At 36.6% G+C, this 15,979-nt stretch overlaps 3 protein-coding genes across 3 annotated transcripts in view; all 3 read left to right on the top strand.

Moving 5' to 3' along the window:
- Positions 1-5,197, top strand: part of ATM (Serine/Threonine-kinase ATM-like protein) — a 35,333-nt gene extending 30,136 nt beyond the window's left edge. The window contains exons 67-79 of the mRNA XM_021970265.2: positions 45-104; positions 338-432; positions 535-643; positions 1,134-1,223; positions 1,725-1,804; positions 1,893-1,971; positions 2,477-2,523; positions 2,616-2,715; positions 3,057-3,188; positions 3,287-3,421; positions 3,509-3,574; positions 4,054-4,197; positions 4,862-5,197. Of these exons, the coding sequence (XP_021825957.1) occupies positions 45-104; positions 338-432; positions 535-643; positions 1,134-1,223; positions 1,725-1,804; positions 1,893-1,971; positions 2,477-2,523; positions 2,616-2,715; positions 3,057-3,188; positions 3,287-3,421; positions 3,509-3,574; positions 4,054-4,197; positions 4,862-4,939 (1,215 nt within the window). The 3' untranslated portion in view covers positions 4,940-5,197. The remainder of the gene's footprint in view (positions 1-44; positions 105-337; positions 433-534; positions 644-1,133; positions 1,224-1,724; positions 1,805-1,892; positions 1,972-2,476; positions 2,524-2,615; positions 2,716-3,056; positions 3,189-3,286; positions 3,422-3,508; positions 3,575-4,053; positions 4,198-4,861) is intronic.
- A 1,600-nt stretch (positions 5,198-6,797) lies between these two features.
- On the top strand, positions 6,798-9,830 carry LOC110766964 (putative inactive poly [ADP-ribose] polymerase SRO5). Its single transcript, XM_021970388.2, has 5 exons — positions 6,798-8,106; positions 8,324-8,565; positions 8,678-8,814; positions 8,910-9,005; positions 9,437-9,830. Exons 1-5 carry the CDS (start codon positions 7,511-7,513, stop codon positions 9,542-9,544), a joined length of 1,179 nt encoding a protein of 392 aa, XP_021826080.1. The 5' UTR covers positions 6,798-7,510; the 3' UTR covers positions 9,545-9,830.
- Positions 9,831-14,103: 4,273 nt separating this feature from the next.
- On the top strand, positions 14,104-15,404 carry LOC110766836 (membrane-associated kinase regulator, putative (DUF1645)). Its single transcript, XM_021970233.2, has one exon. The coding sequence runs from the start codon at positions 14,276-14,278 to the stop codon at positions 15,203-15,205; it is 930 nt and encodes a 309-aa protein (XP_021825925.1). The 5' UTR covers positions 14,104-14,275; the 3' UTR covers positions 15,206-15,404.
- The last annotated feature ends 575 nt before the right edge of the window (positions 15,405-15,979 follow it).

Genomic DNA, 15,979 nt, shown 5'->3' on the forward strand with positions numbered 1-15,979 from the left:
AAAACAGTTTTGTCTGCTACTACCTGACTAGATTGTGTCAACAGGATACCAATAGAAAGGTAATGCTACCAAGAGAACTGCGTAATCTTCAACAGCTGGAACTTGTAAGTACAGCACTATTATAGTTTGTACTTAGGAATTTGATAGGGACGTGATGATTGATACTGTGAAATCTTTCTATGATAAACAATGGTATTTTGGGAAGTGAAGGTTATTCTTGTTTTATTACTTGAAAATTCCAATTTGAATAGACTGATTAGGTGATGTGGCATCTTAATTGGTTTTTGCATCTATTTCTTAACTAATTAGTAGGCTTGCATTTATGATGAAATGGCAGGTGCCTGTTGTGACAGCTACCTTTCCCATTGACCAGAGTTGTCAATACCATGAAGGCTCTTTCCCCTACTTCAAAGGATTAGGGGATTCGGTTATGTATGTCTTTGCATTATTATGAAATTCCGTATCAATATGTCTTTTTATAATCTTCTTACCATAAGAGATGCTACGTTCTGATGTATTTTGGTGTATATACAGGGTAATGAATGGTATAAATGCTCCAAAGGTGGTCGAATGCCTAGGTTCTGATGGCTGCAGGTACAGACAGCTGGCAAAATCTGGAAATGATGATCTAAGACAGGATGCTGTAAGAGTTTCTATTCGGTGTTTGTATGTCGGCTGGGTGTGCGTTCGTGTGCCTGTAAATGCATATCTTTTTGTCTATATTATTTGTCTTGCCATCTAACTCCTTTGGGGACAGTATGTAAAAGTTCAAGCTTTCTGATAAAGGCACTGAAGCTTCAGAATTTTTACCTGACTATTCCCAAACGTCCATTCCTACTTTAAAACAGTGCATTGAACATGCTATTCTTAATTTGGTACCCTTACAACTTTTGTTGTCTAGTTACTTGCCACTCTTCAGGTGGGATCGGTGCTATGTGAGGTTACATGGAACATTAGTAATATTACTCTTTAGTCTTTACTTAGCTTTGCTATGAGTCCTTGTCTTCTCTGGAGTCTTGCTTGTTTCTAATTTTTTTTTTTCCTAAAATAAATGTTTTAGTATCCTGTTTCCTTTTAGGAACAAATGCTTCTGTCATGTTTTCACATATATAAGATTCATTATAAATTTACAGGTAATGGAACAATTTTTTGGTTTAGTCAACACCTTTCTACAGAACCACCGGGATACATGGAAAAGAAGATTAGGAGTGCGCACATACAAGGTATTTCTTCAACACATAACGACATATCAGATCCCATCATGATCAAGGGGAAGGTTGATATTTAATTTGGTGAAAAGGAAGAATATCACCAAAATTTTCTTTTTGGATGATTGTTCTAGTGCATGAGGAATTAGTACCCTCTTCTTTTTTTCTTCTTTTTTTTTTGCATTTTTGAAACATCACAGTTTAAATTTCCATTGAGAAATTTTCCATGCATGTAATCAGGTCTGTATCATGTCTCTTTAAGTATTCATGTTATTAAGATAGAGATATTTGAATCCCAAAGGGGGATGGAAGTTGATATCTGATGGGGATGGGACTTCAATAATTCCTTTATGCATTTTGAGGATTTAGTAATCAATGAACTCTTATGCGCAAAAATTGCATTATTGATTCCGACTGCATATGCATCGGTTTTGTTATAAAAAATAAAATCCTAACAATAATCTTTATCATCTAATTCTTTTACCTATTGAAATCGCAATGTTCTTGATGCGATAGGTAGTTCCATTTACTCCAAGTGCTGGTGTTCTTGAATGGGTTAATGGCACTCTTCCTCTTGGTGAATATCTTATAGGAAGGTAATGGGTACCATCTTTTAGAGCCTACTTGAGGTTTTAGAATTATTGAATAATATGGTTTTTCTAACTTTCCTTTTTCAATTTTCAGCATGAGAAATGGAGGTGCCCATGGTCGCTATGGAGTGGGGGACTGGTCATTTCATAAATGCCGAGAACATGTGGCAAATGCAAGTATCACTGCTTACAATTTGTAACAGTAGGAAGAATTTTGTGATTTAAGAAAACCAGTTAATTGAAATGGCATAAATAATAAAGGATGGTGTTCTCCTATTCACTAAACCTAGAAAGTTTTGTACGAAGTGTTTGGAAACACCTTTTTTTGGGACAAACATTTATGTCTGAATACCAAAATTGTATTCATGTCTCTCAAATTTATGCATATATGGGGCTTAATATTATTTGTTTTCTTTACTTATAATTAGATCTTTCACTTATGTGTAAAGTGAAATGCTAGGCTTAACGTTAGCTCCAATATTGTAGGTGTTACAAAATAGTATGGATAGTAGATGTCTTGGAGAGAGAGCTAGAGTTAACAATTCTATTTTGAGTTTCACAACTTACGAATGCAAAAAAAATGTTACAGAGCAGATTAGAGTTATCATACTAGTACTCTCATTCAAAAGCATATTTTCACCTTTAACAAACTTGCATAAATGCTTTGGTCTTTGACAGGGAAAGGACAAGCGCAAGGCATTCCAGGAAGTTTGTAGGAAGTTCAGGTATTTCAGACCTGTCTTTGACATGGAGAACACCTAGTTTTCCAAAATTTTAACTTGTTAACCTCTTAATTCAATTGACACACCTCATGCAGGCCTGTCATGCATCATTTTTTCTTGGAGAGATTCTTGCAACCAGCTGACTGGTTTGAAAAGAGACTTGCATACACGCGAAGTGTTGCTACTAGTTCAATGGTTAGTGATTTATACTCGTTCTGTGGCAGTTGAGTTTGGACATGGTCTTTAATAATAGGGAATGTCATAGTTTCAACTTCCAAGCCTTGTTAGAGATGTTCTCACCATGGAACTGACAAACCACTTGTCCATAATAATGCATATAATGTACCGAGGCCCTATTCCAAACATCCAAACCTTTGTTCTTATGACAAAATGTCATTGTAGTTCAAATCCAAATAATAGTTTCCAGTCTTTTTCACTAAGAATAATCTCTTTAGGATGAATCCTGCTTAATTTATAAAGATGACTGCATGATTGTCTACTTGTTGATAATTCTGGAAATTGCACTCCATATTCAGGTTGGTTATATTGTTGGCCTTGGAGATCGACATGCTATGAATATCTTAATTGATCAAACCACTGCAGAAGTTGTTCATATAGATCTTGGTGTTGCCTTTGAACAAGGCTTGATGCTTAAAACACCAGAACGGGTTTGTACTTTGTGATTATGTTTCCCCTTCTGAGCCTGTTTGTGTAGCTTCCTGACTTTAGTATGGTTCAATGTTCTTATCTTAACAAATTTTTACAGGTTCCATTCAGACTTACAAGGGACATCATTGATGGAATGGGTGTCACTGGAGTGGAAGGGGTTTTCAGAAGATGCTGTGAAGAAACTCTTTCTGTTATGAGGACAAATAAAGAAGCACTACTGACCATCGTTGAAGTATGTAACTTTAGTCGATTTCTCAAATAAATAAATAAAAATCGAAACTTCTTGCTTCTCTTGATATCAGATGGGATTTCTATGCAGGTTTTTATTCATGATCCACTTTATAAGTGGGCTTTATCGCCTCTGAAAGCTTTGCTGCGTCAAAAGGTAATGGAAACTTAACTGTGTTTACATTCAGTGTATGCATATGCAATCTGAGTCCAGGACTTGTCTGCCAAGAAATGGCAAGGGGATGGGATAAATTGGGGCCTTTAAAAAATTATCAACATCAGATAATGTGTTAAAATTATTTACAAATTAGAACGGCATTGACAACTTAAAAATTTGAACATAGTGGAAAACAAGGTTTCCTAAGTTTTGTCTCTTTCACCAAAATTATGTTTACATAGCGAGCTTAGGTGGACAAATTCCACTTACTATCAAAGCTCAGAACCTAAAACAATGATAATAATGTTTTGGCCATTTTGACTTAAAGTAATTACTTCATAGAATATGCCACCTTCAAACGTTTGATTCAGTCATCCATCTCAGTTGACATTCTTAAATTGGTTCACACTTAGCAGCTGTTCAAACTACCCCAGCTTGCATTATTGATTATACTGAATAAATTTATTTTTCTTGGTAAGGAAACGGATGACGACTTGAATTTAAGCTTGGAAGGCTTGCAAGATGGATATGAAGGTAATAAGGATGCTGCACGTGCGTTGATGCGTGTAAAACAAAAACTAGATGGATACGAAGAAGGAGAGATGCGAAGCATACATGGACAGGTAATTCTCGAGTGCCACAGTTACATCGACTTTATAGCCTCCTTGTATATTCTTTCTTTTACCTTTTGGTTGATAAGGTTGGGTACCCATACTGCATCAAACAACTAGCACCAATGAACATGGTATTATTACAGCTGTGCCAATGTTGAGCATTACCATACAATGGACATTGATTCCCTCTCATGTAAAAATTGTGTGACAGAGGAATCAGTTTTGACATCTCTTTTGGCGCAATCCTAGTGTTCCTCATCTAGTGATTCATATAGATGCCAAGTTTTTCATCTGCCTCACTGTTTACAAGGGAAACCAAAGATCCGGTGGTTAAAATACAAAGAGCATATCGAACTTATCTATTAGTGGCAGATGATAATCTACTTCTCAAATACCTTTAACCAGAAAAATTCCAGCCTTCATTATCAAGGCCGTATGCACTAGATCAGGAAAACTTCCAGCCTCTTGTACGGAAACACCCTTGCCAATCTCAACAAGAATTATAACTATTGTGGAACTAGCCCTGTGAGGACCTTTGCTTCCTCAGGCACATTGTGGAACTAGCCCTGCAAATGGAGAGACCTTCTTTGGGTTTAATACTTAGTTGAGAATGGTGCGATTTAAATACATTTTAGCTTTGGGTATCTGTCATAAGACAAATCTAAATTTGCAGGTTCAACAACTTATACAAGATGCTATCGATCCTGAGCGTCTTTGTCAACTGTTTCCTGGATGGGGAGCATGGTTGTGATGGATTTTTCTCCATCAGCTTAGTCATATCCCAACAGCTTCGAATCATCTTGTATAGGCGGCATTAAATTTTATCAAGTTTTGTGATCTGTTCCTTTCTTCTGTATATATTCCCGAGGATACGAGGTGTAGTTGGTCCATGTATAGTGTGCTCCAATGCTTATGGCAGCTAGTTGCATCAGGTCAATTAGATTGTAATTATGTAAGCAATAATGTATATCGTTTGGGTGGTGTGGGTTTAATTTCCTTTGTGCGTCAACATTGTACATCGAACCTCGAACCTCAAACGTAGGGACAAATTAGAAGGAAAAACAAAAAAGCCGACAAGTATATAGTTTATACGAAAACACTTGAGAGAACTCAATTGGAGAAAAAAAAAACCATAATCTAGCTACTTGTCATTTTCTAATTGGTCCTTAGTGTGTTACGTTCTTTCCATTTAAAAGTACCTCAGGCTGTTTTCCTTATAGTACTGGGTTTGAAGAGTTTTCTTCGAAAATGTAAAGTTCTTTCCATTTAAAAGTACCTCAGGCTGTTTTCCTTATAGTATTGGGTTTGAAGAGTTTTCTTCGAAAATGTAAAGTTTTCATGGGAAAGCCATACTGCAAAGAAATTATATTAAAATGTATACGACCACGTGCAAGAATGTTTATACACCTTAATTTGCTTATTGGGCTTTTGCTTCTTGTCTTACAAGCAGCCAAGTGCTTGGGGCATGTTTGGGAGCGCCGCTTTTAAATTGTATTTATCATTTTTGTTTTTAATTTTGGGTTTAATCGTACCTATCCGTTATTGGAATATGGTGAATTTTACTCGGTTTTCCTATTATACCTTTCATGAAAAGCAAAAAAAATTAAAAATAAAAACATATACAATTTGTCTCTCTAAGGCAGAATATGAAGGAATGCTCAAGCTTCGGTCGACCTGCATAAGCCCAAGTTTCTATTATTATTAGGAAGACATTTGACCTTTTTTATTTGAAATCCCGAAGATCAAAATGCGTTGACCCAAGGAGATTTGTGAAGAAAAAAAAGTGCAGACTGCTAGTGGCTGCACTCTTGTTGTATCACTGTTTCAGCTGGGATCTTTGTCCGACCCACTGAAACCGAGAGAGGTCGGCCCACAGGTTCAGCAGTTCCATTCTATTGGTCTCACAATCATGCCTTAAATTATTTATTTTATTTTCTCTGCAAAGACATAGCCAGCCACGTTGAAGACCCTTGAGATCAATATAAGTAGAAAAACTTATATATAACAGGGATAGTACTGTTTTGTTATTTCCAACCAATAATAGACTGCCACGTAGAAAAGTTAGGTGTTTCTACCCAAAGTGTATCAAATTTGCCCATCCCACATGGCAAAAGAAAAGCGGGAAAGCTATGAATACAGCTTAGCACCAAAAGAAAAATAAAAAATCTATGAACCCATGTCGTGTTACCTTTAATCCAGGACAAGTTAGGGTGGTGAAAAACTGCTCAATAACATTTAGACACAAACACGCAGACGTGTGACAAAACATTCATTACTTCAAAGAGAAAAATATATATATCTCAAGATTCAAGCTCTAACCAATCCACAAATCCATGACCCCTCAATTAAATGTTTGATTCACAATATCGTCCCCATCCAATCTCCCTACCGACCAATCTGAGCAGGTATTTATAAATTTTGAGCAACCCCTTTCCCATGCCAATGATGTGTTCTTGCCTCTCTCATTTTATTTTCAAAAAGGCCAAAAAGTGAACAGATATTTACAAGGGTACTGTAGTAATTCCATACGGTTCAAAAATCCACCGGGTATAGTTTTGGGTTTGGGTAAACCGCCATAGCGAAAAAAGAGTCCAGAGAGCGCCTATGGCCTCCCTTTTGGTAATAAAACGACGGGTGATCAAAACAATTAGCGCCGCACCGCCTTTTTTACAAAACAAAAACAAGGCGGTTCCGTTAGTTTTTCCTGAACTGTATTTATATTTTCTTCTTCTTCTTCTCTCCTTCTCCAAGCAAACACGGTTTTCTCATTTAAAACAAAACCCCAACGCACACACTTACAATAACACAGACAATTTCAGAATCTCACAATTCCGTTATGATTTCTTACACACCCTCTTCAAATCCCATTTTCTTTATTTCTGGGTTTTCTTTGGTTTTCTCATAATCACTCTGCTCACTTCTTTTTTTGTGATTTGAATTTCATATAAAACCACCCCTTTGCAATTACATCTCTCTCTCTCTCTCTCTCTCTCTCTCAAAACTGTCCAGAAATGTATACGTACTGTTTATATTTTTAGTAAGTTTGCCTTTTTTAGCGTTCTCAGAATTTGCCGACTCTTCTTAAGTCCCATCCTTTGTATACATACAATTTCATTTCTGTTTTGTTGGATCAATTTCGTTTGCTCCAACACTTTCTGGGTCTGAATCAAATTCTTCTCTGATTCTTTCTTTGGTTTAAGAAAAAACAGAGTTTCTTTATTCTTTTGCTTAACCTCCACGAAACTCTAATACGTGTCCATATTTAGTCTCAGATTGTAAACCACACTAGATTTCCTTCCACTTTCTTCTGGGTTTTATTGCAATGGCGTGTAGCGGTGTTCAAGGTCGGTTGTCCTCTGTTTTCACCGACGGGAGCAACCCTCATGGTTTTACAGCGTTTTCTTCTGAAAATTCATCCAAAGATGAACTCAACGATCAACTTACCGATTCGGGTACGAGTGATACGGCCTCAGAGACCTCCGTCCAAGATCCAGACTCGTTGATCTCGGACTGCGAAAGTGTCGTCGATTCGGGCTCCAGTTCTGCGCAATCGCGGATGTTCAATGATGGGTTGGTCGCACTTTTCGACGGGGACAGAGTCCACGATCTCATCAAGAAGAGGTTTGTTTCAAGTTTGGGTTTGCTTGGACCGCACGCCAATGTTGTGGCCATTCATAGAAACTCCTATTCTAGCCTTGTGGGGCAAGCAAGGCTGCGTTCGTTTCAAATTTACTTGAAAGCCGTAGAGGAAAAATGTGATGGCAATCCCAATGTGAAATATGCTTGGTATGCACCTTCTTCTAAGGATGAGATTTCTAAGATCATCTGCCATGGTTTTGGTCACCATGAGAAGCCTCAGAAAGATGGGTTATACGGCAGTGGCGTCTACCTTGCTCCTGATGATTCTCCTATGACATGGTGAGTGATTGCTCTGTCCCAATTTCTTGGACTACTCAACTTGGAATTGAATAAGTCCATTAATTAATTTATATGATTGTTTGACGAATTCTCATGCCGACTTAGACTTCTCTTGATTCTTTAATTTAACAACTGCTCATCTGTTTTTCATTGTGTAGAAGTTTGATTTTGTCACTTATTTTCAACATTTGGTTGACAAATTTGTTTTGTGTTCTAGTGTGGAAGGCTCCAATGCTGATGAAGACGGTCTGCGACATCTTTTGCTCTGCCGTGTTATACTGGGGAGGCTAGAGGTTGTGCATCCTGGTTCTGAACAGTATCATCCAAGTTCCGAAGAGTTTGATTCTGGTGTGGACAATCCTTTTGCTCCGAAGAAGTATATAGTATGGAGCACCTACATGAACACTCACATCTTGCCAGAATATGTCATTAGCTTCAGAGCTCCTACTTGCTTGAAAGGTATGCAACTTTCTCAACTTTATAAAAAAAAATATATATATTCTGTCTGGATTTGTTTCTACAGTGTTTGGAATCTATAGTTCATGTTCTACACTTTTGTTTCATGATGTAGGGTTCTTAAAGACTCAAGAATCAATTAAGAAACCAACTTCACCTTGGATGCCATTTCCAGCTCTAATTGGTGTACTTTCAAAGTTTTTGCCTCCACCTACCATTGCTCTGATCAGCAAGCATTACAAAGATCACCGGGTAAGTAGTACTTCATTGCATTTGTAGATTGGTACTCTTTTTGTAATAAAAAATTTATTATTGTCCTCATTTTTGTGAACCCTTCTTTCTTTCAGGAGAACAAAATCTCAAGGCATGAACTAATACAAAGAGTGAGACAAATAGCAGGAGACAAGTTACTGGCTTCAATCATCAAATCTTTCAGATCAAAGGTATGAAATTTGTTTTCTTCTTTTTTATTTGGCAGAGGATTGAATAAGAACTTATTTTCAAATTGTTTAATATTCTTGTTAAGCATTTAATTTCTTAGGAAATCATTACCTTTATTTTCAATTCAATATTCTGCCTAGCTGGTCCTTCTTGGCTACTTGCTTACCAAGGCAGAGAATTCCTTATTTGGGAGTTTTCTTGGTGCAGGTTCTGTCAACATTAAAAGTATGTTTAGTTATATACAAGTCTTCCCAATTCAGTGAACTCACATCAAATTTATTTTCCAACTCTCTTGCATAAAGTGGTCCCAACATAAAATTTGATATAATTTTATAATCTTATAAATCAAAGGTTTCATGCTCTCCTAATTCCCATGTATTACATAATTTGTGTATAATAATCTGATTGTAGATTTTTTTATTTTTTGGTGCAGCAAATCAAAGGTTTGCAAAGGGTTGCTCAAAATGGAGGCAGAAATGGGATGGAATTCAAAAATAACACAGGCGGTGTAGATGAACAACATATTCCTTTGTTGGGATGATGAGTTAAACAGTGCACAGTTGCAAGTTGCAGTAGGGGGGAGGATCCAATTGACATATTCTAACCACAAGTGAGGGGTTCCAGTCCAGTAGAGATGCCTGAGGGGTTTTTCTATAGTTTTGGGATCTACCTAGAAGTCAATAGTAAATTTTACCTAATTTTCTATTTTTCTTTCTGTTACCCTGGTCACACTGACACTGTTCTGGTTGAAATTGAATTGGTGCTGTCCGCAATCAACGGTTGAGACTTCTTGATGATAATGATGATGATGATGACATATTCTCTTATCTTATTTCTTTTCTTCTTTCTTACGTGGGGTTTTTGTTTTTGTTTTTGTTTTCTAGTACCAAATATGCTCTCATGTCATGGATGGAGATATGATGCTCTGAATGACATGAGAAACCAGAGAAAGAGCATATGCCTACTTTCATATCAATTATTGATCCTTTCTTTCTTTTACTAAAAGGATCCCAAGCCATTCTTGGTGCCTAAGACAATGGTAAAAGGTTCCCTCTTCTGCTAAGTCACCCATGGAACACTCCAAAAATGATGCTATTTTCCTTCAAGAATAAATTCTACTGTTGTTGAATGATAACATTCTTTCTAAGGCCTTCAAAGTAAATAAGTGGACAGCCAAAAGTATTATTCCGCACCTAAGGCCTACTTATATCAGCCCAATATAGACTGAAGCTGGACCTCATGCCTGCTTATCAGCTTTGCTCAAGGCCAAGGTTTTTTTTCATTGAAATGGATATTGTTTGAAAGGGGATTGGGTTTGTATGTATAAAGATACTTGGTGTTCATGTTTGTTCGGGGTGGGCATCAATCCGGCTGAACCGGTTACATCGGCCAATTCAAACCGCATTTACCAGTTTCATTTGGTTTTGACCAATTAAGAAACCAACTTCACCTTGGATGCCATTTCCAGCTCTAATTGGTGTACTTCCGAAGTTTCTGCCTCCACCCACAATGGCTTTGATCAGCAAGCATTATAAAGATCACAGCATGAAATGGTCAACTTGCAGTAGGGAGATTAATATGGTGGACAAAATGACATATTCTAACCACAAGTGATGCCTAAGGGATTTTTCTGGAAATTCACTAGTTTTGGGATCTACTTAAAAAGTCATAGTAATTTTTACCTAAGAAAGAGCATGTGCCTACTTTCATATCAATTATTGATCCTTTACCCAATTTATTACAAGGATTCCAAGCCATTCTTGGTGCCCAAGTCAAGGGTGAATTGTTCCTCAAGTCATGGTTTTTACATGGCCTAAATTGTACTGTTGAACCACAATCTTTATTTATTTGATATTTAAAATAAATAAATAAAACGAAAATCTTTATACTGGAATAAAAATATTGCGAAGAATAAAAAGCATAATTCCGCTGCCGGGATTCAAACCGGTTTAAACTGATCCAATTTGTTTTCTTGAGCCCAATATTAAACGAAGTTGGGCCTATAAATAATAGCCAATGTAACAATAAACTTATAGAAGCCCAATCTTGACTGAACGTAGGCCTCAGCCCAATATTATCAGATTTGCTAAAGCTAAATTTTTTATTATTGATAATATATATATATATATTTTATCGTGCAAAAGACAGAAAATAGTGAAACATTCAAAATACCAGAAAATGCCATTGACTAATACAAATATTAAAAATTAAAATTATTAATTAAATGATGATAATATGACCAATTTATATTTTTCATATTAAAAAATTAAAATTAAAAGCAAAATTAGATAACAAATTCTATTTTTATGAAACATAACTACCCATTTTATCTTTTCTTAATTTTAAAAATAAATAAATAAAATTAAAACAATAAAACAATAAAGAAAACCAATTGACAAGCATGAGAATGTGACAAGGAGCTAGTGATATTTATGTGACAGCCTTCGAGAGGATGTCTTCCTCGCGAAAATTGAAATTTTCCTTTATTCTTATTTCTTTTCTTTAAAAAAAATATTTGATGCCACATTTTTCCATGGATGGTCGGTCCACGGTGTTTAGGATAATTGTAAAACGACAACGGGTTTAGGTGATAACTGTGGGCCGTGCTGTTCCATTGCCACACCACTCCAAGATCATCAATCAGTCACCCATGTAAGCGTAAAAGCAAAGTTCTAGATGTTTTAATGCTAAAAAAAAAACTGTTGTAATATAAGACAAATAGACACTATTATAAATAGATGCAATCGTCTTTTCATTGACTTATCCAAAATTTCACACGGAATTACAGTAAACGTCTTTTACGTACACGTGGATAGTTGTCGGTTGTTGATGAATTACGCTAACTGTGTTTATATGTAGATGTATACGCATGATTTACTGTAAAATTAGAGAGCAAGCCTTGTTTGGAGGTTTATTATTAGAGGGGAATGATTTGATTGGAAATATTTAGTGTATTTTTATGTACATATGCTCCTTTGATGATTATGAGACTCGATCATTTGTTCTTATAATTCAATAAAACGCATGGTATACCAACAATATCAAAGCTTGCTCACGCTAGCTGTTCATAATTGCAGCTAAAAAGATGCCTTACTTGCTTTCAAAGGCTAATCTCATTAATGCAGTGTGTTATATTTATTAATCTTAATACTATTTATTTCCCCAAACGTGCTTTTACATTACTTGCAAAATTTAATCTCATCACACAAAAAAAAGAATTGTATATAATTCAAACGCCAAAATAATGAGCAAGCAAGGAATGGATTGCATGACCCATGACATTGTTTCATGCAGAATGTGCTATTCACACCTAAACCATTGCTATTCATACCATATGTGTTTCATCCTATGCATTAATATAGAATGATTAATTGAAACAAATTTTTTGAGAGAGAGAAACCCAAAAATCATCCACCCATGTTAGGCCACATCATTGGTAGATTATATTTTGGTGGGTGTGTTGATCATTTTTTTGTTCTCAAAGTCAGGCAATCCATGTACCACGGGGATTAGTTCCGGACAATCCAACTAACACCCTATTGATGATGTGTTGATCAATTCAAGAAGCGAGGAGCACCATTGGGCCTTGGAGTGTTAAGCAAATGGTAGGTAACATGAAACAAAACCTCAAAAAGTACATCCATTTGATTTAGCTCATCAAATCATTTCATCAACCCTTATGATTAGGATTATTATTAATAATTAATAATAAGGGTAGGTGGGTTTAATAGGCAAATGATAATACTTTTCTATGAAAAAGAGGTTGTCTTGTTCACACAAATAGGTTGGAAATTTTTAAAAAAACGTATGATATGTCACAAAACAAGGTTTTCATATCCACATCATCACAACTTGCATAGTTTCCTGCTAAACATCTGAGAATTTCCAAAATATATATCTTGATCTACAAGTATCAAGTTGGTGGGTTTAGTCCCCATCAAAAGAACTTGGTGGTTTAGATAAATCACTAATTTAATTATATAATTATTTAATGAATGAGAACAAGGAGGGTCACCTTCAAGTATTCTTGCTCAGGCAGGCAGACACCACAATCTGAAATGAATTAATCCTTTTTTTTTTTTTTTTACGCACACAAAGATGAAGTTTTATCTATATATATAAAGCAAAAGTCAGAGAATGGTGAAACTTTTAAAATACCAGAAAATACCCTTGGTTAATTCAAACATTAAGAATTGAAATTATTAATTAAATGAGAATAATATGGTAAATTCACATTTTTTCATATTTAAAAAAATTAAAAATAAAATCAGATAATAGGTCCTATTTTTATGGAACATAACTACCCATGTTATTTTTTCTTAATTCTAAAAATAAAAGAAAAAAGAAAATCAATTGGCACATGCGTGAAGGGGCTAGTTATGTTTATGTGAAGATTAATGATAATAATAATAATAATTTTATGTAAGATTAACAACCCGGCAACCTGTTGTTTTGTTTTTGATCTTCTTCCAACGGCTTCTTTGTACACGTGTGAACTCATGGGCTTCACACGCGACATGACAGCCCACATACGAGTACTGGTCACCCTCCTCCTCTCACTTGTCATCTGAATGCGTTTTTCTTGCGAAAAATAAAAATCCTTTAATTTCCCTTACGTAATTATTATAATTAATTAAAATATGATAGCCAACTGCAACTAGCCGCCCACCTTTCCATTTCTTCCACCCCATCATTAATAATATACTTAATATAGCATATAATTTCCCCAATAAAATTATTCATCTCAAAAACAGAAAAAGAAAAAAAGAAGCCAGAACATAAGCGTGAACAGTGAACAGGTGGCAGGCGGAGGGGGGCGATTGTCCCAAACAAACCTCTCATATTTAGTAACTCACACACACACACACACAGAGCAGCAGGAGCTTATCCTAATTTTCACAAAAACGCGTATTCAATTTCCAGGGTATAGTAGAGTTTATATGTGACCAAAACCGAAAAACCAAAAAACCCCCAAAAAAAAAATTTAAAAAAAACAAAGACTTTTAGTTTTTTTTTTTAAATTTAAAATTTAGCGTCGGGAAAATTGAAGCCATTTTTCACAACCACTCAGAGTCACAAAAAATCATTTATATAAACCCAAATCCAAGGTGAAGGGTCAAGCCCCACACTTTGGGTCATTCTCATTTCCACCCAACCCTCCTCTCTCTCTCTCTCTCTCTCTCTCTCTCTCTCTGCTCTGTTTGCTCTGAATTAAAATATCAAAAAGCTGCACAGAGAGAATTGAATTGAAGAAGCTACCAAATTGATAATAATGCAGGCTGCTTCAGGTCCATTAATCTCACTCTCTCCCAGCTTCAACACCTATTCTTCCTCCGACCGACTCGCTCAGATCGCCGCTCGAGTCGTCAGCGAGTTAACCTCTCAAGATCATCAACTCAACCACGATGAGCTCGACTGGGAAAGTTTGTACGCTACTCATCATCTTGAAGAAGAAGAAGAACTAGTAAAACAACAACAACACCGACAACCCCAAAACGACGGCGTACATGAGGAGGCGGAGGAGGAGGAAGAGGAATTTGAGTTTGCTTTTGTCGGCAGAGACACGCACACGTCGCCTATCTCAGCTGACGAGATTTTCTCCAACGGCCAGATCAGGCCCGTCTACCCTCTCTTCGACCAAGACTTATTAAAAGAGCACAACGGCGTCGTATCTCCTAAAAACGTTAACGGCGATGCCGACGCCGTTAATAAGAACAACTCCAAGGCAGCTACGACGCCGAAGCAACGTCGTTTGCCGCTCAGAATGCTCATGATCGAAGAGGAGCGCGAAACCGCATCGTGCTCGTCCTCCGAGGCCGACGACCTCGAGAACCTGCCACCTGGTACCTACTGCGTGTGGGCCCCCCCGAAGACCAAGAGCAGCTCCGCGGGCTCGTCGAAGCGCTGGAAGTTTCGGGACCTTCTTTATCGTAGCAGCAGCGACGGCAAGGAGACTTTCGTCTTTTTGGCTCCGTCCTCGACCAAGAGAGCCGACAACAAGAACAACAAGAAGGACGACGTCGTCTCCAAGAAAAGAGTCGGCGGCGGCGGCGGCGTGTCGCAGAATGAGGAGCGTTTTGTCGTGAGGAGCAAAGCCGCGGAGGAAGGAGATAAACGACGGTCGTTTTTACCGTACAGGCGGGACTTTGTGGGGTTCTTCTCTAACGTGAATGGGCTTAGCAGGAATTTGCATCCATTTTGAGAGATTAGTGATTGAAAATTGGGCTAAGTTTTGGTTTTTGTGAGTATTTTCTAATTTCTATTATTAATTTTTATTAGGCTTTTTTTGTTCTTTGATAAAATTACAATTAGTTAATAGTTTGCATTAACTAATGAGAAATGGGTTTGTTCATTTCATGTAATTAAATGGAATATATTTTATATTGTGAGAGCATTGGAAACTTCGTTTATGTTGAGTAAATCCACGTGGAAATTAATCGACTAGTTTTTAACTGGTAATCATTTGTTGAGTGGGTTTCACGCGGTATTGGAAAAAGATTCATTTGGCAAATTTTCTCCTCCAATTGGCGAACTACTTGGTGTCTCAACGACAGAGATTCAAAACACATTTGAAGCATTTTGTGGCCAATGGCAAGCCGAATTCCAAGTGATGATTAATCTCAACCTTTCGAGTGTGGGAACACTTTATGGTATTTACCGAAAAAAAATGATTGCCCTTTCTCATAAGCTTCCAAGAAAATAACAAAATTAGATTTCTTTTCGACTTTTATTTTGATTTTTAATATACAACTCTCATTTTGTATAATATTTGTGCAAAGTCAATTAAGGACACTCGAGAATTAAAGGAGTTTATTAATATGAGTTGGTATTAGGAACTCAAAAAAAGCCAACTTTACATCTGGCTTAAGTTAATCAACATCAAGTAATACCTAATTAAGGGGGTGTCTTGCAAGTAAGCGGGAAGATGGAAATATGAAATTCGGCTAAACTGAAAATTTCAAACCAAATTTATTGT

The sequence above is a fragment of the Prunus avium genome, chromosome 5 (genome assembly GCF_965620075.1).
Source record: "Prunus avium chromosome 5, drPruAviu1.hap1.1, whole genome shotgun sequence".
Taxonomy (NCBI): Eukaryota; Viridiplantae; Streptophyta; class Magnoliopsida; order Rosales; family Rosaceae; genus Prunus; species Prunus avium.

Bases quoted from the DNA above. Each gene is read 5' to 3' on its own strand.
- LOC110766964 (XM_021970388.2), top strand. From the start codon at position 7,511: ATGGCGTGTAGCGGTGTTCAAGGTCGGTTGTCCTCTGTTTTCACCGAC. The intron at 8,815-8,909 runs GTAAGTAGTACT...TCTTTCTTTCAG, and splicing joins AGCATTACAAAGATCACCGG to GAGAACAAAATCTCAAGGCA. The intron at 9,006-9,436 runs GTATGAAATTTG...TTTTTGGTGCAG, and splicing joins TCAAATCTTTCAGATCAAAG to CAAATCAAAGGTTTGCAAAG.
- LOC110766836 (XM_021970233.2), top strand. From the start codon at position 14,276: ATGCAGGCTGCTTCAGGTCCATTAATCTCACTCTCTCCCAGCTTCAAC.